General features: G+C 41.8%; 1 protein-coding gene across 1 annotated transcript; it reads right to left on the minus strand.

Annotated features, from left to right (window-relative positions):
* Positions 1 to 10,728: 10,728 nt before the first annotated feature.
* On the minus strand, positions 10,729 to 11,364 carry LOC122403152. Its single transcript, XM_043406506.1, has one exon. The coding sequence runs from the start codon at positions 11,362 to 11,364 to the stop codon at positions 10,729 to 10,731; it is 636 nt and encodes a 211-aa protein (XP_043262441.1).
* Positions 11,365 to 22,825: the final 11,461 nt, after the last annotated feature.

The following is a 22,825-nucleotide window of genomic DNA, read 5'->3' on the forward strand; positions in this document are numbered from 1 at the left end:
GATCAAATGTTACGACTGCTAGCGTGAAGGCGACAAAATTGCAGTTTATGACATCCCAGGTACTTACCTTTTTCAGGTAAAAAGTTATTTTTGCCTGCAACGAGTTTGACTAAACTGACTTTTGGCCAGCTAGATCGGGCAAATACCCCACTGTGCGATGGCAGCTCACGTGCTCGGCAAATGTTGCCTTCTTAGGGTTTCTGATTTTGTATGAATTTGGTGACAATGGATCGGTCGCGGACAAGGTCAGGGGGCCCGGATGCACGCCTGAACATATCGCCCCCCTTGACCGGCTACGGTCAATATAAGCTCTATCAAACGATCGACAATATATACATGTGGATGTGTGTGTACGCAAGTGTACAAGTGTGTATCTTAACCTAATTATATACATGTTTTTTTTCTTTCTTACTGTTGCGCGTTGTATGTACATTGTAACTTACGAGAGAATGTTTTTTTTTTTCGTGGGTGATAGCTGAGTATTTACATTGTCTTAAAATATTAAATATAGTTCGCATGTGCGTGGGGAGAAAACTGATACTAATATGACTATTTACATGGTGCTAACACGACGCGGTTAGTTTCCCACGGGCAGCGGCGAGAGGTGCTTAATGGGGGGAAATCCATTTAGAAGCTGCAAATTTACATGATTTTTGGGAATTTTTTTAGACAAAAAAAAAGTTGTGGGCGGATATGCCCAAAAATGGTCGAATGGGAGGTGGCAACGTTGGAAAAATGAATAAAATGATAGTAAATCATGGGTAGCTCGTGTATTGAAAATAGTAGTGGTGAGAAGGATATACTTGGTCGGAACGTTCTACACGACTGTTCTCGGCTCCCGAAAATTCGGGAGCCGTTACAACGGAATGTCCTCTCTCAGCGCGGGGAGAGAGGGGCAGTCTGTATATTCCCGCAACTTAGCGGGCACGTCGATAAACATAAAGATTCGCAGTAAACGGTTTAACGCTTACAGTCGGCCAACCTGACAACTGACCGTCCTCGGTCAAGCACACAATTTGACGGTAGCTTAGTCTAAATACAAACACATACAAAAAAAACACGTATGAACAATATACAGGGTGTCCCGTAAATAGTGTAAGAACCGGAAATGGGGGGTAGGTGAGACGATTCTAAACAACAATTTCCTTTGCAAAAATGTCGGATGGGGCTTCGTTTTTGAATTATTAACGAAAAACACTAACCAATCACGGCGCTCGCCTTTCGCGCGCTCAGGGCCGTCCGACCTCGGAGAGCCACCGCGCCGGGTAGGTAGCAAGATGCACGTTGAAGATACATCGAGGAACGAATACAAATAATTAAAAATAGTGCCACTGCAATTGTTACCGAATTCGTTAAATTACTAAATCGAATTTATTAATTATTTGTATTCGCTGTTTCCAAGGAAGAAGGAATAAAATCTCGTAATTTTTAGGAAATTAACCCTTCGCAACCGAGTGACGCTTCTCGCCAGAGTGTTTTAAAATTAAAATAAAAATTATTATCAGAAAATTAAAAGAAATACGGTAAGAACCATTTGTAACCGTTTGTTATTAAAAACTGTACTGAAAAAGCAGACTGGATTTCTGCGTACCAGGCGTTCGCCGATCGCAGGTAATTCCGAGTCGCGCGACAATGGGTTGCCGTACCTGGAACTTTTTCGGGGAGGGAAATGCAATTTGTCAGTCAAAATTTTTCACAGAACCTACGCGTTTCTGAACAGAAGCGGACGCACGCGATGGAACGCGTAAACGCAGAGTATTATCGTTCGTTTTTCGTTTTCGCGGACTCCAAGGGAAACGCGAAGAAAGCCGCCCGCACGTATCGCGCCCATTATCCCAGCGAAAAGGAACAACAATACTGAAGGGAGCAAGGTTCGAACAAGCAACAATCCAGGAAGGAGCAACAATTCATGGAGCAACAGCCATTCAGGAAGGAGTAACAATTCAGGAGGGAGCAACATCCAGGCACCGTTATCAACCCAGGAAGGAGCAACAATCGAAGAAGGGTGCAACGGAACGCATCGGTATGCGAAAGTGAAAAGTGTTAGTTACCGTGCTGTGAAGTGTTTTCGGGGTGAGAAGCAGGTACAGTGACCGGGCTGGCCCATCAGCTGATTTTCGTTGGGGTCTTCGACCTTGCCATGATCGACAGCGGTGCATTGGCAGGGCCCTATTGTCAGCGCAGTAGGTCAACTTGCAGATGAATGGGTAAGTCGAATTTCAATTATTTCTCTATTAACCCTTTGCATTCGAGGAATGTTTCGGTACTCAGAAATCCAGTCTGCTTTTTCAGTACAGTTTTTAATAACAAACGGTTACAAATGGTTCTTACCGTATTTCTTTTAATTTTCTGATAATAATTTTTATTTTAATTTTAAAACACTCTGGCGAGAAGCGTCACTCGGTTGCGAAGGGTTAATTTCCTAAAAATTCCGAAATTTTATTCCTTCTTTCTCGGAAACAGCGAATACAAATAATTAATAAATTCGATTTAGTAATTTACGTACTAATTACGTAGTTATTAACGAATTCGGTAACAATTGCAGTGGCAGTATTTTTAATTATTTGTATTCGTTCCTCGATGTATCTTCAACGTGCATCTTGCTACCTACCCGGCGCGGTGGCTCTCCGAGGTCGGACGGCCCTAAGCGCGCGAAAGGCGAGCGCCGTGATTGGTTAGTGTTTTTCGTTAATAATTCAAAAACGAAGCCCCATCCGACATTTTTGCAAAGGAAATTGTTGTTTAGAATCGTCTCACCTACCCCCCATTTCCGGTTCTTACACTATTTACGGGACACCCTGTATATACATTTCAATTTGGGCGAATCCAAAATTTCTTTTGATCTGGCCCAACGACACCGCGAAACGGTAGCTGCGTAAGCTGAAAGCCTTCGATGTCCTTTACCAAGTACCGATCGTGTCCGAGCACTTCTTTGACCTCGTAGGGTCCTTTAAATTTAGGGATTAACTTCTTATTAACGTTGGGCGTCGTATCTATATTTCGCAACATCACATAATCACCTATTCTATAGCTAGTCGCCGGTTTGTGTCGCAAATTATAACGTTTCTCATTACACCGCTGGGTTTCGTCAATTCGCTCACTCGCTCGTTCGCGCGTCCTGTTTATGTTTCGCTCTATCTCGCTTCGACTTTCTAATACTTCTCGCACTTTGTCACTCATTTCACCCGCCTGATTTACACCAAACAACGAAATACTGGGCGTTTCGCCCGTGGAACGGCAAACAGTATTATTCAGCGCAAATTCTATCCGGTGTAATACTCGATCCCATTTATCGGGGGATTCCGATAATTTTGCTAACATCGGAGTTAACACGCGGTTGAAACGTTCGACTTGACCGTTGGCACGGGGAGTGCCAACAGCAATGAGCACGTGGATAATTGATTCGGCATCAACGAAATCTTTGAATGTTGTTGAGGTAAACGACGTTCCGCGGTCGGTGATTACCCGCCTTGGACGACTATATGTTCGGAAATATTTCCGCATGTGACACACAACTTCTTCCGATTTTGTCGATTTGCACCAAACAAACGAATATGCTTAGTAAAACCATCTACGACCGACAATATATATTTGTTGCCATGGCTGCTTTTTCCGAGAGGGCCGTAGTGATCCAAGTGAATGGTGTCGAATGGCAACACCCCTTTTGGGATGCTGTACAAATATCCCTCTCGTTTCCCGCTCAATGGTGCATATTCGATGCACTTCAAACAATTACGAATGTACATCTTTATTTTCTCTCGCATCTTCGGGAACCAGTACACGCGTATCAGGTTCTCGAAGACTTTGTCAACTCCAACATGCCCTAAATCGTCGTGACTGGCGCGAATCACGTTGCTTTCCATTTCGCGAGGCACATAAGATAGTAATTTTTCGGTTTTAACCTTTCTATAGACTAGACCATCACGCAACTCAAAAAACTTGTCTTCGCCATTTTCGAGTTTTTCTCGAATCACACAGATTTCGGGGTCCTGGTTTTGCTTGATCGCTAGAACTTGTTCAAAGGTATTGCCTTCCAACACCATTACACTATGGCATCGGCTCAGCGCGTCGACGTGCCGCATACGACTTCCCGGGCGATGCTCGATTTCAAAATCGTACGACTGTAAGAACATAGCCCATCGTGATATTCGAGGATTCACGGTTTGCTTAGACAAAGTTAGGCGGAAGCTGTCATAGTCCGTTAAGATTTTAAATCGCTTTCCTGCGAGATATACGTGAAAACGTTTTATCGCGTACACTACCGCGAGGCACTCTAATTCAAAACTATGGTATTTTGACTCCACGGGAGTCGTCCGACGGCTAAAATACGCAACCGGTTGTAATCTATTGCTATCCTGCTTCTGCAGGAGAATAGCTCCAAATCCGCTCGCGCTTGCATCGCAGTGCAACTCGGTGTGCAAACTCGGTGAATAAATTGCTAATATTGGTTGAGCGACAAGACAATTCTTAAGCCAATCAAACGCTTCGTATTCTTCAGGTCCAAATTTATAATCATTAGACTTTATAACATCATATAAAGGTTTCGCAACACGCGAGAAATTCGGAATGAATCGGCGGAAGAAACTCGCCAGACCAACGAATTGGTGCACTTGTCGTACGGTACGAGGTGTCGCATAATTAGCAATCGCGTCAACGTGCTCGTTACTCGGACGAATACCCTCGGCACTTAATAAGTAGCCTAAATAACTAATTTCGGTGTATAAAAATGAGCATTTATCGAGCCGAAACGCTAATCGATGTTCTTGTGCTACGCGGAACACTTCGTATAAAATTTGAAGGTGTTCATCGAGATCTTCCGTGGCAAGCAAAATATCGTCAAGATACAGCAGTATTTTATTTCGCTCGATCAACGGCCGAAAAACTTTATTCATGAATCTTTGAAAGGCGCGTGGGGCATTAGTCAGCCCGAACGGCATCCTTATACAGGGTATTTCACTTGATACAGGGGATTCTACATGCATGTAGATCAATTACTGTAGAACAACTGAAAAATGTTCAGCAAGAATTTATTTACCGCCTCCAAAAATGTATCCAGGTTCATGGTGCACATTTTGAACACCTTCTAAAATAAACATTTAATTTAAGACTGTTTCAATGAAATTGAAATTCCTTCATTTACCGTCTCCGAACGCGTACTGAAGTTACTGACAAACATTTCATAATTCCTTCGCTAAAGGTCACGTGAAGGTCAACATATCGCACATCGTTGGATTCGTCTTTTTATAAGCTATAAGACTGTTGTAGCGAAAATATGTGGTCCCATTTTAAAAAAATACGATGACCTTGAAATCTCGAAAAAAATGACCTTGAAAAAAAATTCGATCCATCACCGTATTGGCGCCTTCGAACAGAATACTTTCTCCCCTTAACATTTTTTTCTATCATACAAAATAAGCGATATATTTAAGGTGGTCAAGTTAGGTGAAATACCCTGTATACTCAAACTGTCCCAATGGTGTCACGAAGGACGTGTACTTAACGGATGATTCTGCCATGCGAACATGGTGGAAGCCGTTTTTCAAATCGAGCTTGGTAAAATAACGCTTATCTTTCAGCTGATCCAAATGATCTTCGATCAGAGGAGTAGGAAAATTATCGCGTATTGTAATTTTATTAATCTCCCGATAATCGATACACAATCTAATTTCGCCATTTTTCTTACGCACCAAGGCAATCGGACTAGCGTATTCCGAACTACTGACTCTAATCACACCCTCATTCTTCAACCCTTCCAGAATATCTTTCAATTTTTCTCGATCCGAAAAGGACAAGCGTCTCGGACGAGAGGTAATGGGTTGATCATGCTTCAACCGGATATGCATCTCAAAATCAACCGGCGCCTGATCTATATTCGCGTTCACCGCGTTCTTATAATTTTCTCGGGTTTTTGCAGCAATCTCGGAACCGATAAGTGGATTGACGTCTAACTGTGGAAGTGCATCATCGGGCCCAGCAACACAATCAATGTTCATAATTTCGCGAACCACTTGCATGGTTTCGTCTACGCGAGTAACGCGTTTTAGTTCGATGGCCTTTCCGATTATAATCTCTAGCGACGGGTCAGAGATAAAGTCTCTGCCTAATAACGCGTCGAAACTCATTGTGTCGTTCGGAACAACTAAAAATGATAGGCTAACGTCGATCGAACCAACTGTCATATTTCCGCGAAACGAGCTTAACACGATCAACTTCGAGCCATTGATTCCGCAAAGATTATAATTATTAGGCGACACCGGTAATTGAGAGCTGCGCGGTACACAACGTTCTTTTATTAAACTTACCGGGGAACCGGAGTCGAGCAGAGCAAGAAGATTAAATGTTTTACGCACCCCATTATCATCAATCGCTACATACGTCAACGGGAGTTCGTACGGAGTAACAGTCGATGTGCAATGCACCAAATTCGTCGTGGTTGCTGGAGATCTCTTTTTCGGGCAGTCCTTCACGCGGTGCTCCGTGCTTCCACATTCGAAACAGGATCCTCTTGCCCGCCTTGGCCGCGGACAATCCATCGTACGATGATCGAACTGGAAACAATTAAAACAACGTAGTCGCTGACTCCCCGCTGGTGCTGGTGGTTGTGCACGCGACGGTTCGCGGCCCTTCCTCGCTGCAAATGGCCTCTCGAACCGCTCCTTCTCCCTTCTCCTCGAAGGCAGGGTGATTTTTTGAAAAACTTTCAAAAATTGCGCCTTAGTGGCGATGTCTTGTAATCGCGCCTGGTCGCGGAGGCGCTCATCGGGAATGCCTTCGATTAAATAATCAACTATTTCGGCATCGTCAATCGGAACTCGATTTGCCAGGATAACTTTATCATGGAAGTAGTACTCGATGGACAAACATGGCGGACATCTCCTCAAAAAGTTCAGCGACGGACATCTCCATATATTCCGGTCTGGAGTAAAACCACTTTAATGCTCTTCCTCTCAATTTGGTTCCTATCAGGAGTTTGGTTCTCTCGATGTCTAGCCGATACGTCCTCTGCAGCATCTCTACTTGGTTCCTCCACCTCGGAAAGCAATCTTCGGTTCCCGAAAATTCACATAATAAATTGCTGATGGTGCTAATATCCCGGTCTGCGTTCGTCACCAGGGGCGGAGCATCAGCAGCTCTCTCCCTTCGCAAAACGCGAATCTCTCGTTCTAGCAACTCTCTTTCGCGTCTTAATAATTCAATTTCTCGACGATCAAAAGAAGGTTCGTCAGCTGTTAAAAAATTTTCTCCTCCGCCCTGTTCATCCGGAGTATGAGCAGATGACCTCGTTCCGTCCGTATCATTGTACGGAAATGGCAGATTCGTCCAGATATCGGCATCGTACGCCGTCAAGCGGTTAATTAGTTCTGCCTTGGTACCACTCGTACCCAAATTCAGGTGTTTTAACATACCTTTTAGTTCCGATACCGTATATTCGGCAGGCTCCCTCGTCGCCATCTTGAAAACCATTAAAAATTTCGAACGATCACCACACGTCTAAATAACTAAAAATCCACAAAAATTCACGAACCCACAATGTACGCCCGACCGACCAATCACTTCAGCCAGCGCAGAAACAGGGTCAAAACAATAAAATCTTCGTGGAACCGTTCAAATGCCTTAAACGCAACAACACAAAAGTACGTTAACATGTGGTCAAAATGGAGACAAGCGCGACACGTGAATTAATCCCACTTCTGAGAAAACTGTGGGCGGATATGCCCAAAAATGGTCGAATGGGAGGTGGCAACGTTGGAAAAATGAATAAAATGATAGTAAATCATGGGTAGCTCGTGTATTGAAAATAGTAGTGGTGAGAAGGATATCCTTGTCGGAACGTTCTACACGACTGTTCTCGGCTCCCGAAAATTCGGGAGCCGTTACAACGGAATGTCCTCTCTCAGCGCGGGGAGAGAGGGGCGGTCTGTATATTCCCGCAACTTAGCGGGCACGTCGATAAACATAAAGATTCGCAGTAAACGGTTTAACGCTTACAAAGTGGTACGTTTTTTAAACTCTGGCATTTATTTAAGTACGTATTAGTCAATAATCGTGAATTTTTTCATTTAATTTTATTGAAAAATGGCGGCACGGTATAAGATTCAAGGCCGGAGGTAGGCGCAGGGGAAAAAACTCGTGTGCGGGTGTGACTTGTAGCGTCCTCTGTAAGCTTCTGAAAAAAAAATGAGTACAAAGTTTATACTTGTAGTTTATCGATGAACCTAAATAGAATTCTAAAAAATTGAAAACTGCGATATTTTTATGCACTTAAAATAAAAGTTCATTTTTTAGGCTATTTTCTTTCTCTTTTTTGCAATAAAAAAGTAATTTCTTTTTGTTTAGTTTAAAAACAATTAGGTTCATAGATAAGGTAATTGTGTTATAAAGATGTGATAACAATTTCAGAATGATCGGTCAAATAGTTTTTTTGCTACACGTTACACCAATGTGAAAAGTCACGTTTCGAGAAAAACGCGTGTAAAGTTTTGACTCATGAAAACTACATGATATTTTCAACTCACCGACTAATTAGCAATTCCAGGGCCATAAAATACTCCTTCCTCGTCCTCGAAATACTCATTTTCTTTAGCAAGCTGATCTTTTCTCGCTTTTCGGGCTGCGTTTTGTTAACAGGTAGCTGCGTCGCCCCTGACGATTCAGCCGGCGGTCGTCTACTTCTTTGGCGTACTTTTTGCTTTGACTGCCTACCCTTAATTCCAGCTCTGCCATAATCTGCAAAACTGCTACGTAGCCTTCATTGAAAATAGCAGCAGCTATATACGCAGCAATTTCGACTATTTTACGTCCGGAATTAAGATGTTTAGGGGTCAAACGCCAGACTGTTGCGTTAAAGCTTTCATTAGCATTTTGCGTGTGACCGTCTAAACATCTACTTAATAAATCTTCCTTTGACAAATCCTCGTATATTGGCAACACAAATTTAGCAACTTCTTTGTCAAGAGGAGGGGGATGCTCGAATAATTTCATATTGACTCCTGTCGTTATTCCTTTTTGCCACTTACACCAGCTATCTTCGCCTGGTGGGCAGTGCTCGTGTTGTGGTTTTTCGTTAGTCGAGCATAAGTGGTAAAAAGTAGCCATTACTTCTCTTTTCATATCAGCTACATTGTCTGAATTTCTTCGAATGGCTAATCCATAATATGTTGTAAGCTTTTTTATTAAAGTGTCAGTTAATTTCCCTTTGCCACCGAGCTTTTCCTTTATTTTTATGTTTCGGAGTCGTGTGCTCATTCTCTTCTCCACATGTCCGACGCACTCACTTTTGCTAACTGGAAAATCGTCACCATACGGATTTATATCTAATATCGCTTTATACGTTTTAGAATCTCCATCCCCGATATAATTTCTGTACTTCACGCCGAATTTCTCCTCTGATCTTAAAAACATTTCTTTCATTGCATCAACTTCCATCTTGCCTGCTGACCCGGTATGATTTTTTGCGCATTCCTCCTCGTGTTGTTCAAACCATTCTTCATAACATGGATCGTCTTGCTTACTTTTCCAAGCTGTACAAGCTTGACAGTAACTGCTTTTAACTACGAAATCGATAACTTCACCGGAATAATAACCTATAAGCGTAGTTACACCATATAATGACTTAAAGCCACGTCTCTTCCAAGAACCATCGCCGGATACTTTCAAATTCAAAATTGGCCGATCATTTTGTTCATTCACTTTCCTTTCTTGGTCCACAGCTTTCTTGCTTAGGCATTCAAAGACGGAGGTTACAACCGAATGAATATGCATGATGATATTATTATACGTGCTCTCGTTTAAACCGTTGCAGATGCCCATTATATTACAAAATAAATTGATGCCTTCTCTACCGAGGCCTAAAAGTCGCATTACGAAAACAATTCGTCGATTCACTTCATATCCAGTGTTAATTAAAGGGCCTGAGTTAATATTTCTTCGCCCGCAACGGCACATCAAAATTAATTTAAATCCGAGGCCTCAATGTGCACCTTCTTCAAAGGTCAAAGTTTGTTTGCACTCGCAACAAAGAACCATCTGTGACAAAGTTGCAAAAACAGTGTACCATTCGATTATGCGATAATGGTGTAAAGGATTCCATGGAATATCGGAGACATTGCTTGTTGAAATTTTTTTGCTGCTCGCACTGGTACTTCCTTCTTCACTTTTATCACTTTTTTTAGTAAACTGATTACCCGAAAATGATCTTTTGCGCCTCTTTGATGCGCGATCTGATATTTCTTGGCTACCTTTCGGATAAGACATATTAATTCGATGAAAAATAACACGAAACTCTCGAAAAATACGTCCACACAGGCTAAATTTCAGAGAGAAACTGACGACGACAGTCACTTGTTAAATGTGAACAATAGACCGTCGGAAATACCCGGTTCGGAGACATACCTGCTTTTCCAAATAACGAATAATAAAATGTAGGAATAATAAAAAGTGGAAAGCTCTGCGCCAAGCGTGCCCGTATACTTGCGGCGCGCTACCTGGCCTCAAGAGGCGCATCACGCTCATTAGCTGTAGCTTCAAAACGTCTTCGAATTTCAATTTCAAACTTTGGAATTATATTCCTGAAATGTTAAGCTAACATTTTATGCAAGAAAAAAAAATGCATTTTTTGATCATTCTAAATGGATTTCCCCGCTTTTATTCGCCCCCAATTGTCTTTACCGTTACGACCCGGACGATCTGGTCTTCTCCAGGATGTAGGGCTGTGATCCGTCCAAGTGGCTAGCAGTGGGGCGGTAGGTGGTCCTCCTTGACGATCACTAAAGTGCCGATTTTTACATCCACGGGTTTGTTGTTGTGCCATTTGCTGCGAACATTTAACTGGTGCAAATATTCCTTGTGCCAGCGCGTCCAGAAATGTTGTCTCATTTGCTGGACGTGTGACCACATCTTCAGCCTGTTCGCTGGCAGCTGAGGTACGATCGGCTCCGGAATATTTGCTGTTACGTCACCGATGAGGAAATGACTAGGGGTGAGGGCGGATAGGTCCCTCGAGTCGGAGGATAGTGGAGTGATAGGACGCGAGTTTAATATGGACTTTATTTCGACTAAATAAGTATTCATGGCTTCAAACGTTAATACCGTCTTACCAACTACTATAATTAAGTGAGATTTTACCGCGGCCTCCCAAATTCCGCCAAAGTGAGGGGCGCGTGGTGGTATGAAATGCCAATTTATTTGTTCGGTCACCATGTACTCCCGGATAACGGGATTGGTTGTGACTTGAATGAATGACCTGTGTAATTCGCGCAATTCACGGGCAGCTGCAACAAAGGTCTTGACGTTGTCGGAAAACATGTGAGCCGCTTTTCCCCGTCTCGCAAAAAATCGCTTTAATGCTGCTAAGAATGCTTCCATGGTCAAGTCGCTTAATAGTTCCACGTGTAGGACCCTTGTCGCGAGGCAAACAAATATTGTCACGTAGGCCTTGATCGTCTTTGTATTGCGAAGGCGTTTCTCTTTTAATAGAACGGGCCCGCAATAGTCTACGCCGGTGCACAGTGGTCCCAAATCGTGAAAACGTGGCCAAAACCCCAAAAAATAATTTTTCGGTATGGAGGTTTTACCTGTTGGAATCGGCAGTTTAAGGATGTCTCTTTAGGGTAGGGAAAATGAAATGAGTCATATTTTTATACCTGGATGGCAATTGCGATCCAAACTTCGGCTTCGTTAGTCAGTCGTTTGTCGAGAGCGTAAGCGTCAATTCGTACCACAGAGTGAAAAGTGCATAAGTTTTTTTAGAAGACATCAATTTCAATTCTGCAAAATGGATGCTGTTCCTGGAAGTAAGTAGAACATTTCTGAGTACTAACATATTAAAAATTGTTATCCATTAATTTTTTAAACCGGTACATTCATTACTGAAAATAAAATGTAAAATTTCATGCATGCATCGCAAACAAGTAGGCAAAAAGTTGCTCATTCCTCAATATCCCACTGCCATTTTTGTTGAGGCTTGTATGTGATACTTTCACCTTGCAGAATTTGCAAGAATTAGCTGCAAGTTTTTGCAAGTAAAGTCGTACCACCCTATTTTATAATGGAGGGTGACCGCGTTACTAAATCACGCGGTTTTTTCTTGGAAACTGTGGCAGATACAACAAATTTTTTAAAATAAATAATGTATAATTTTGGGTGGACTTATTATTAGATTTAATAAATTTTTAAATTAATGCATAAATAATTTTTCATTATTAAATATTGTATATTTTTCAATGAACCAGTTGATCTACTTCATTATTGACTATAAATCTGCATTAAACTATTTACATGAAAAATTATTTATTTCGAAAATAGTTAATAAAATTTGAGAATTCCAATCTAAAACATTTTTTCGCATTTGCCATGTAAAAGCACTAAGAATCAAATAATATGAAGGCACTGCTGTAAGCTGTAAATTGTGCCTTATACCTGCCTGACTTTATGACAGACATAAAACATTTGTGCGGTATTGCCTTTCGTTTTCTCTTTCTTTCGTTTTCATTTAGATTTTTTACTTATACAGGGTATTCGGCCACCCCTGGGAAAAATTTTAATGGGAGATTCTAGAGGCCAAAATAAGACGAAAATCAAGAGTATCAATTTCTTCACTGAGGCTTCATTAAAAAGTTATTAAAAAATTAAATTAAAAAATTTCAAATCATTCTGAAAAAATTATTTGTGGTTGCGGGGCTCAATTATAATCACTTTTGGTGAATACACATACCTCCGAAATCCGACGTGTTTTCGAGAAAAAAATTCTTTACCGAAAATATACTGTGTGGCCGGAAATGTTTCTATAACTTTTTAACGAAACCTTAATCAACAAATGTTAATAACAGAATCCAGCACAGAAAGCGACATATCTGATAATGAATATGATTCCGATGATTCTGCTTGAAACTTAGCAGTATATATGTAATTGGCGTAAGATGTTTTGGAGACACTTCATTTAATAAATGCAATTGATTATTTATTTGTAATTTTTCCATTAATTCATAATCAGCAACCTCGATAGTAACTATGTATCAAATTTCAGGTGATTCCGACATTTCTTTCGCATATGTGTGAGCTATATCGGAGCCGCCATTTTGTTTTTTTAAATTCTGACTTTTGATTCGTAATCAGCAACCTCGATAGTAACTATGTATCAAATTTCAGGTAATTCCGACATTTCTTTCGCATATGTGTGAGCTATATCGGAGCCGCCATTTTGTTTTTTTTAAATTCTGACTTTTGATTCGTAATCAGCGACCTCGATAACCCCTACCTACAAATTTTTAGCTAAATTGAAGAACTCCTACATATTATGGCCAACTTTTCGGCATTTGGGACCACTGTGCGGTGGACAGAAACGGGCGCTCGAACGTAACGCGGTTTATGGGTAGGTTACCCATTTGGTAGGCAGGTAGACGAGGCCTTGCGCGATGACACACGATGCAGCTCCGTATGTATTTTTTTACGTTGCTTAATCCGTCAGTAATCCAATAATATTGACGACTGGCGTTTAAAGTGGCCTGTGCTCCTGAGTGAAAATGCTTTAAATGAAATTGTCGTATGATTAATGTTGCAATGTGCGATTGCAAAGGTAAAATGATCGGGTGTTTCGCGTCGTGTGCGATCGTGGCTCGCGTGATTCTACCGCCGACGCGAAGTACAACCTCGTTGTCTAAGAAGGGGTTTAGTGAGGCTAGCCTGCCCTTGTGCGGTTTGTTTGACTCGCGAAGTCCCCGTAATTCTTCATCAAACTCTGCCTCTTGAAATATTTTGATGATGCGAGTGGTCGCGACCTGTATTTCCTGCGCGTTCGAGAGCCTTTTTGCATTGTGGCAGAACCGAATACAGTAGGCGATCGTTCGTTGCAGTTTGTAGAAGGATGAGAATCTGTCGAAATATTTTGATAATGTATTGGTCTGAGTGTTTAGGGTTATTATTGCGCGACGTTCTGGGACTTCGATAGCCACTCGCTCAAGATTTGGCCATGTTTCAGGCGAATCCCTCAGCCATCGAGGACCCGTAAACCACGCTTCGTATTCTTTTAATTCGATGGGGTCTATGCCCCTCGACAAACAATCTGCGGGATTGTCTTACGACGATACATGCCACCATTGTGCGTGCCTTGTGTTTTTCTGAATGTTCGTGACTCTATTAGCGACGAACGGTTTGAGTGTGTGAGGGAGTGTGTCTATCCAATGCAGCACGATCATTGAATCTGACCACAAAACTATTTGGTTGATTACACTGTTCTACAAATTCAATTTTTTTTCGGTTTTTCAATACCCACTAGGTGATTCTTGTAGAGCTTTGTACCCTAAACACGAATCTGAAAATGGAATTGCTGTATCACCCTCAGTTTTCGAAAAACACGAGTTTTTGTGAAAACGTACAATTTTGGGCAAAAGCGAGGTATTACGCGAAAATTAAAAACATCAGACAGTTCCAATTAATCTTAAAAGATAGAGGAGAGATTCCTGAATATGCTAACATCGATAGTTATAATATTTTGTACTTTCGAACGGTTGTAAATGATCGCCAAAGTTTGAAAAAGTGTCGAAGTACATACTTTATACACAATACTTTTGCATATTTACGAAAAGTTGTTTACCTGACACGAAATCTATACACAGGATCTGATTCTGCAGACATTTCTAAAGAAGAAACTGTCCAACAGAAGTGTAAAAGCTGTTCTCAATTGTCACAGGTCGAGAAAATGTGTATTTGCAACGCGTGCACGACGTTTTACCGCCACGCGGCCATCGCTTGCTTATCTCGGCGCGGCAGTGCCGTAGCTACCTACAAGCGAAACTGGTATAATGGTGCAATAGGATATGCACTCTGTATATAGTATGTTTGATTTTTTTTTGTAACTTTTATTGCTCAATATATTTGTATACTCTAGGATACTAATCACTGAATTATATTTTCAAAATCCATGTAAACTTGTCAATGGAATCACTCGAACATGTACGCTTTTCTAAGAAAGATCTGGAGTAAATCCTTGCTATTTACACTTCGCTCTTAGGAATATTATTTCTATTCTGTGAGGCAACCCAACCATCAATTGCTTGCCATCAACAGCTCTCTTATTTTGAACAATCGAACCCTCGATACTCATGCTCACTGACCACACGCAGTTTAAGTACTCGTTAGCGGCAATGTATTTTTGAAGAGAGTTGAAGGTAAGGACAACCGAAAGACGCTTGGTCTACGATAGATTTATGACAGGGTTTTGGAGTACATGTGGCCTGCAGAGTGAATGAGACTAAACAGTTCTGGCGGCAGGCGATGTGACAGCGGACGACCACGTTGGGTCTCAAGCTATCGCGTATCGAGGTATTAATTGTTTATGGATGGAGAGAGACAGATGACTCGACGTCGTATTGCCGAAAAAATAAAGACTTTGTCCCGAAGGATCTGGCCACGGAATGGAGAAGACGAGTGCTAACATACTTGACATAAATTGCCTTAAAATCGAATAGTACCAGACCAACTACCAGCAATGACCCTTGAAAATATGTAATCGCAAATATATTTATAATTTTAATTTTAATCATTTTTGGTCAACGAAAATTTTAGACAATATTTGCGGAAACTAGTCTGTAAAAAAAATGCAATAATTAAAATGAAGTAACATCATCTACTTTAATGTTTGTATGTTACATCTGTATTGTTTTTCGTATATACATATTTAACAACCTGTAATCATTACAATCATCTCTTGAATCTACTATTGTTTTTCTATTGCAGAAATGTATTTGCAAAAATGTACTGTATAGGTTGCAAACATGCTTTCCTTTATTGTAGCATTACACATGGATTAAGTTTCTTTTTCGCATAAAGAAACCCAAATCCTTAATTTATCTATTGCTTTTCTCAAATTTTGTCATAATTCCTGAGTTTATGCGGAATGTTAGCAAATAAAATTATTGTGACTGTATATGATTTAGATTCAATACACTTTTTCAAAGATGCTAATGTTTCAAACTGATTAATATTTGAAAACAGCTTTTGATCATCGTTTAGACACATTTTTCTTTAATAAATTCATTCTTTTTAAAAAACAATTCGAGATAAAAAGGCAACATATTCTTCTGAGGTTTAGTGAAGGCGAAGAAGTAATACTTCTTATTACAAAGTATTCGTTTATATTGTTAATAGGATAGCAGTAGGAGATGCACAGTGTAGCTATAGATAAAGAAAAACAGAATAAAACTTTATTATGAATAGGTGAAATACATTTCGTTCTGCGACAGTCGCATCTGTACGAGAAGTCACAACGATCTGACGAACGCACAACAATCAGTAATCGTCGAAACAGAAAAGGGCGTTTGCACGACGTGTGCAAACCACGACGTATGCAAACCCCAACCGTTAAGAGATTCCGTCTCGCAATATAACTCGAATGCTTTCCTATGACAACAGTTTAAAACACAAACATCTCTTGACGCTTTTCCCTAACACTTGGTACATTCAGAGAAAAGTCTTCAAGTGCTTTAGGCCCCAGTGTTTCGTTTTGGTTTAGAGAGCTCAGTTTTGCCTTTGAAATCGTTCGGAATAGTCGTGCTAACGAGTTCAGAAAGATTTCATTTCCACTGGATAAATCGTGTTCAGTGAACATATTTGTCATTTATAGTGCACTTGGATGCTTTTTAACATTTTTTGACTATATATGCATATATCGTAGTATAGTATTTTTAGTGTATATAGTGTAGCAAATATAGTATTTAGTTCAGTGTAGTTATAAAATAGTGTTGTGTTACGATTAATTTAATATAGTGTTTTTTAGTGTAACATAGTACAATGTCACGAAAATGCCAGAATGATCCAAACTCTTTTTGCTACGTTTGTGGGGAAGTGGTAGTAAAATCGAGTCGCCGCAAAATAACTTCTAAAATAGAATATGCGTATGAACAATACTTTGGATGTAAACTTGGTGACCAAGATAAATATTGGGCACCGCATATTTGTTGTCAACGTTCTGCCTCCGCACTTTTAGCTTGGACAAGAGGAAATAACAAAAGTCTGCCATTCACAATTCCAATGGTATGGAGAGAGTCAAGCGATCATGTTATCGACTGTTACTTTTGTTTATGCAAAATTAGTGGATTTAATAAGAAAGGAAAGAAGAAAATTATATACCCAGATGTATCTTCCGCCACCCGCCTAGAAGTATCTGTATCGGCACCACCACCACTTAGTTCTCATACACGCCAGAATACTCCAGAAGATCAAATCGAAACAACAATTGAAGAAACAGAAGATTATGAAATAGAGTGTGCAGCATCATCGAAAGAACCGCATCTTTTAACTCAATCCGACCTTAACGATCTCGTGCGAGACTTGGATTTATCAAAAAATCAAGCAGAGCTTTTAGCATCTCGTCTACAGGAATGGAATTTGTTGAACAAAGCAACCAAAGTGACGTATTTTAGAGCACGGCAACATAATTTTGAACAATTCTTTCAGATGCATGAAAAGCTTTGTGTTTGCACTGATGTAGATGAATTAATAAAAAATCTGGGTTTTAAACATGATCCAAAGGAATGGAGACTATTCATAGACTCATCAAAATACAGTTTAAAAGCAGTTTTGCTCCATATTGGAAACATACATCCATCTATCCCAATTGCATATTCCGCAAATATGAAAGAATCACACGAAAGCCTAAAAATAGTTTTGAATAGAATCCAATATAACAAATACAATTGGAATGTGTGTGGGGACCTGAAAGTAATTGCAATATTACTGGGCCTTCAGCTGGGCTATACGAAGCATTGCTGTTTCCTTTGTGAGTGGGACAGTAGGGATAGGAAACAACTCTATACGAAAAAAGATGGGTCACCACGACAGCAGTTAATACCAGGCGAAAAAAACGTACAACATTACAACTTAATCGACCCTAAAAAGTATATTTACCACCACTGCACATAAAATTAGGAATAATGAAAAACTTCGTTAAAACAATAGATAAATCAGGGCCCGGCTTCGTCTATTTAAAAACAAAATTTCCCTCTATATCCGATGCAAAAATAAAGGAGGGGATATTTATCGGTCCTCAAATCAAACAATTAATGAAAGACGATAATTTTACTAAATTACTAAATAATTTGGAAAAAGCGGTATGGCTTTCGTTTATTAAGACGACAGAATGTTTCCTAGGCAAACAGAGGTCCAAGAACTATGTTGCTATTGTGAATAAATTATTAAAAAACTGTGAAAAACTGTGCTGCAACATGTCCTTAAAATTACATTTCCTACATTCACATTTGGATTTTTTCCCTGCAAACCTTGTTGATGTGAGTGACGAGCATGGAGAACGCTTCCATCAAGATATTTCCGCCATAGAAAATCGATATAAGGGGAAGAAGATTACTACAATGCTTGCAGATTATTGCTGGACACTTAAGAATGATACTCAAGATGCTGCACACAAACGCCACGCAAGCATTTCTAAACGTGTTTGTGGAAACGCTGCAGGTAATTTTTCAGTTTATATATTTCATTTTTCTTCTACAATCTAGTCATAACAACAAAAACTTTGTTGGTTCATAAACAATAAAATGTTGTTTATTTTTTTACGGCTTTATATTTAAAAAACCATTCATATACATACAATGAACATCGAAATTGTTTAGAAATGGAAATGACCGAGAAATGTTTTTTACAAATCCACAAATAGATTAAAAAATCAAACATGATAAACATATACAGGAATTGGGAGCCTAAGATATGTAGGATCAGAAGTGTAAAATCTGCCTTTTTTGTAATTCACATGCGCGAATTGGAAAGAAACACAATCAACGTATAAATTAATTATAATTGAAACACAACGTATCACCGTATAAATTAGTTATAATCGAAACACAACGTATAAACGTATAAATTAGTTATAATCGGAACACAACGTATAAATTAATTATAATCGAATCACAACGTATCAACGTATAAATTAGTTATAATCGGAACACAACGTAACATGTAACGTAATGGACGTTCGTAGCGTAATCTTCGTGATCGACGTTCACTCTCAAAAAAGCCCCACTCTTTCCCGGACTCGCGCTTTTATCCCCCAGCTCCCGAACACTTGCCGGTTTCACGTCCGGTCATGTTTCGAGAACGTTCTCGTCGTTTCGTATCAATATCGCGTTACCATAGTCCATGCACTCATACATTCAATCATGCAATCATTTAGAGTCGACACATTCATGTAGTTCAATCATTCCAGAACGTTCTTGACATTTTCCATAGTTCCTCATCCGGTATTACTTCTCGAATATTCCTAACGTTACCAAACATTCCGTCTCTAAGGTCATTGCACTCATACATTCAACCATTCACTCAGAATCGACACATTCAGTTCACTCAGTCATTCCCTGCGATCGATACGATACAACGAAGAACGCTCATCTCCTACACTCGGCCGTCCTGAAGAGGCATATGGCCTCAGATGCCACCTTCAACTTCTTTCTTCGGCTTCTTCCTCATCTTCCTCCTCGCTTTCGTCGCTGCCCTCGATCCACGGTTTCATGTGGTCAGCTGATGTTGACGTCCGGAGCGGCCCCTCGTGCTCGCCGACCTTGGTTACGACGTAGCGGTCATTGCGGAGAACCCGTGTGATTTCGTATGGTCCCAGAAAGTGTCCGGCAAGCTTTAACCCAGGCCCGAACTGAGTTCTCTTCACTGACACTAGATCGCCCTCTCGATAAATCCTGGCGTTTTTCCGTCGCTTATTATACTGCCTGCGGTTTTCGCGTTGGATGCGCTGCAGGCTTTCCCTCGCATGCTGACGTATCTCGTCCCGGTCAGCTTGAAACATATCTCTTAATTCTGTTTCGATTAGTTGTCTTACCTCTGGGTCGTTTTTTAGGTGCATTCGCGTGCCGACTAGCAGGGTAAAGGGTGGTATTCCGGTGGTGCGGTGAGGGGTGGCGTTTAAAAATTGCTGCGCTGTTGCGAGATATTTGTACCACTCCGCGGGATTCGGGGCGGACATTTTCGTCAGCAGCGGTATCAGCGTCCGATTCACTCGCTCTACCTGGCCATTACCTCGCGGTACCCCCGTGGTGATGAGTACATGTTCTATTCCCTGGTCCTTGCAATAATCTTCAAATGCCTGAGACGTGTATGCAGCGCCGCGATCGGAGATTATGCGTCGTGGATTGCCGAAAATCACCGCCTGTTTTTGCAGCCGATCCATGACCTCTGCTGAATTTGTAGTTTTCGTGGCATAAAGCCACACGAACTTCGTAAATGCGTCCACTACAATGAAAAGATGGTGATACCGTTTGTGGGTGGAAGGGAGAGGACCCAAGTGGTCGATGTGGTAGGTGTCGAGTGGCCGGTCTCCCTTCTCGATCGAATGCAGAAACCCTTCCTGTCGTCCCTTCTTCCGTTCCGCGAGGATACAGGCCACACAGTTCCGCACGACCCCCTCGACTTTGGTCCGCATAGCAGGGAACCAGTAGTCGCGCTGTAATAAAGCTTCGGTTTTCGCGGTGGAGAAATGTCCGTGCTCGTGTGCCTTGCGTGCAATCTGGGTCTGCATTCCTTTGGGAACCACAATCCGCCAATCGTCGTTCACTTCTCGTAGCAGAAGTCCCCGCTTTAACGTGTATCCGTCAACGCCTCGCTTACCGACGCTGTCGATTATTTTCTGTAGGTCATTATCGCGTTCTTGAGCCCTACGAATTCGTGCTGTAACGCTATCCTCACTTTCGATCGCGAGACAAGTCGACACGGGGTTACGGCTAAGCGCATCGACATGCCTCATTGAGTTCCCAGGGCGGTGTTCGATCGTGTATTGAAACTCCTCAAGGAGTAATGCCCATCGCGCTACCCGGACGCAAAGATCTTTTTTCCGCATGGTCAGTGCGAATGCCCGACAATCGGTGACCAATCTAAACGGTATACCAAGCAGATATATCCTGAATTTTCTTAGCGCTCTTACTATGGCTAGGACCTCTAACTCGTAACTTGGATATCGTTGTTCCGCCGTTGACGTCATTCCGCTCGCATAATATACAGGGTGAAGCGCACCGTCCTCGCTATCGCGTTGTAAAAGTATCGCCCCGTACCCATACATGGACGCGTCCGTATGTAATTCCGTTTCCCGCTCGGGTCGGTAAATTCGTAATACCGGTCTTTTAAGCAAAGCTTCCTTGAGCAGTCGAAACGCGGACTGTTCTTCCGGTCCGAATTTGAAGGGTATATTAGCTTTTAATAGGCGTGTGAGCGGTCGCGCTATCGCGGAATATCCTGCCACGAATTTTCGAAAATATCCCGATAGCCCAAGGAAGCTTTGTATCTGTTTAGTTGTCGTCGGGGTCGGGAAACGAGCTACCGCTTTTGTTTTGTCCTCTGTAGGACGGACCGTACCACCCTCCACTACGTGACCGAGGTACTCTACCCGCGTCCTCAAAAGTTCGCATTTAGACCATTTTATAACTAACCCGCATTCCGCGGCCCGTCTGAGGACTTTTTTTAATCGCTGAGTGCCAGTTTCGAAATCTGTCGCGGGTACTACCAGGTCGTCAATGTATGTCAGTACAATTTTCTCCGCGATAAGATCTCTAAACGCGGTATTCACGAACCTTTGGAAGACAGCGGGTGAATTGCACAGACCGAACGGGACCTTTAAAAATTCATATTGGCCGTCGGGCACAATAAAAGACGTGTACTTCCGGCTTTCCGGTTCAACCGTGACATGAAAAAACGCGTTTCGCAGATCTAATGTACTATATACAACCGCATCTCGAAGAAGGTCCAGTTGATCTTCGATCAGTGGAAGGGGATACCGATCTCGAACGATCTTGGCATTTAATTGCCGGTAGTCGACGCACAGTCGGGCAGTGCCGTCTTTTTTTTTTACCAAAACTACCGGGCTCGCATATTCCGAAAGAGAAGGTTGTGCTATGCCATCGCAAATCCATTCATTAATTTGTCGATTGACCTCTTCCCTTTCGGAGGGAGACAACCTTCTCGGCCGCTGGTATACCGGTTCGTCGTCTTTTAGAATTATTTTCATTGTAACGCCTACATCGCGACTCCTATCAGGCTCGTATTCGCGAACGGCTGTTTCCACATCTTCTCGCAATTTTACGTTTTCGACGTGAAACAAATCAATCGCGTTGCGATCGTGATCGTGTTCGTGGCTAATGTACATGATTTCGGGCGTACTTTCCTGCGCGTTTGATTGCTCTATCAGCGTCATTTTTCCGCCCTTGACTGACCATTCCGCAGCGTCGATAAAATCAAAGCCGAGCAATACACCATACTCTAAGACTACCCCCTTCACGACACGCAGCGTAGCTTTGCGAGTTTCGCCGTCGATCAAAATTTCCGCGTTGAATTTTCCGAGCGTTCGGTATTCTTCCGAGCCTATTCCTCGGAGAAACATTTTTTCGACCGTTAATGGCGGCGCCCCTATATCGTGATACACATTTTCGCGGATCAAGGATACGTCGCTCCCTGTGTCTAGGACGGCTACCGCGGCGCACCCGTTCACGCGAATATCTTTTCTGTACTTGCTTTTTTCCGATACCGTGACAGCAAGGACGTTTCTAGCGCTTATTTTTTTTGTCGGGCAATCGCGAGAAATATGACCATACTCATTACACTGGAAACACTTACGACCTTTGTTCCGAGCGGGGCATTCCGGTGTAGGATGTCCCCGGTCGCCGCAGTTGGTGCATCTCCCCGTCGCGTTATTCGATGGACCCTCAGTTCTCGTCGATGCACTTTCCCCCTTAGGTGTTGCGTGAATCGCCCTTGCCCGGAGTGTGATCCTACCAAACGCCTCCAATAAATCGGCGTTCGTCTTGAATCGTTGAAGGCGTGCCTG

The sequence above is a fragment of the Colletes gigas genome, unplaced genomic scaffold (assembly GCF_013123115.1).
Source record: "Colletes gigas isolate AHSC1104 unplaced genomic scaffold, ASM1312311v1 Colletes_gigas_Sc00045, whole genome shotgun sequence".
NCBI classification, from domain to species: Eukaryota; Metazoa; Arthropoda; class Insecta; order Hymenoptera; family Colletidae; genus Colletes; species Colletes gigas.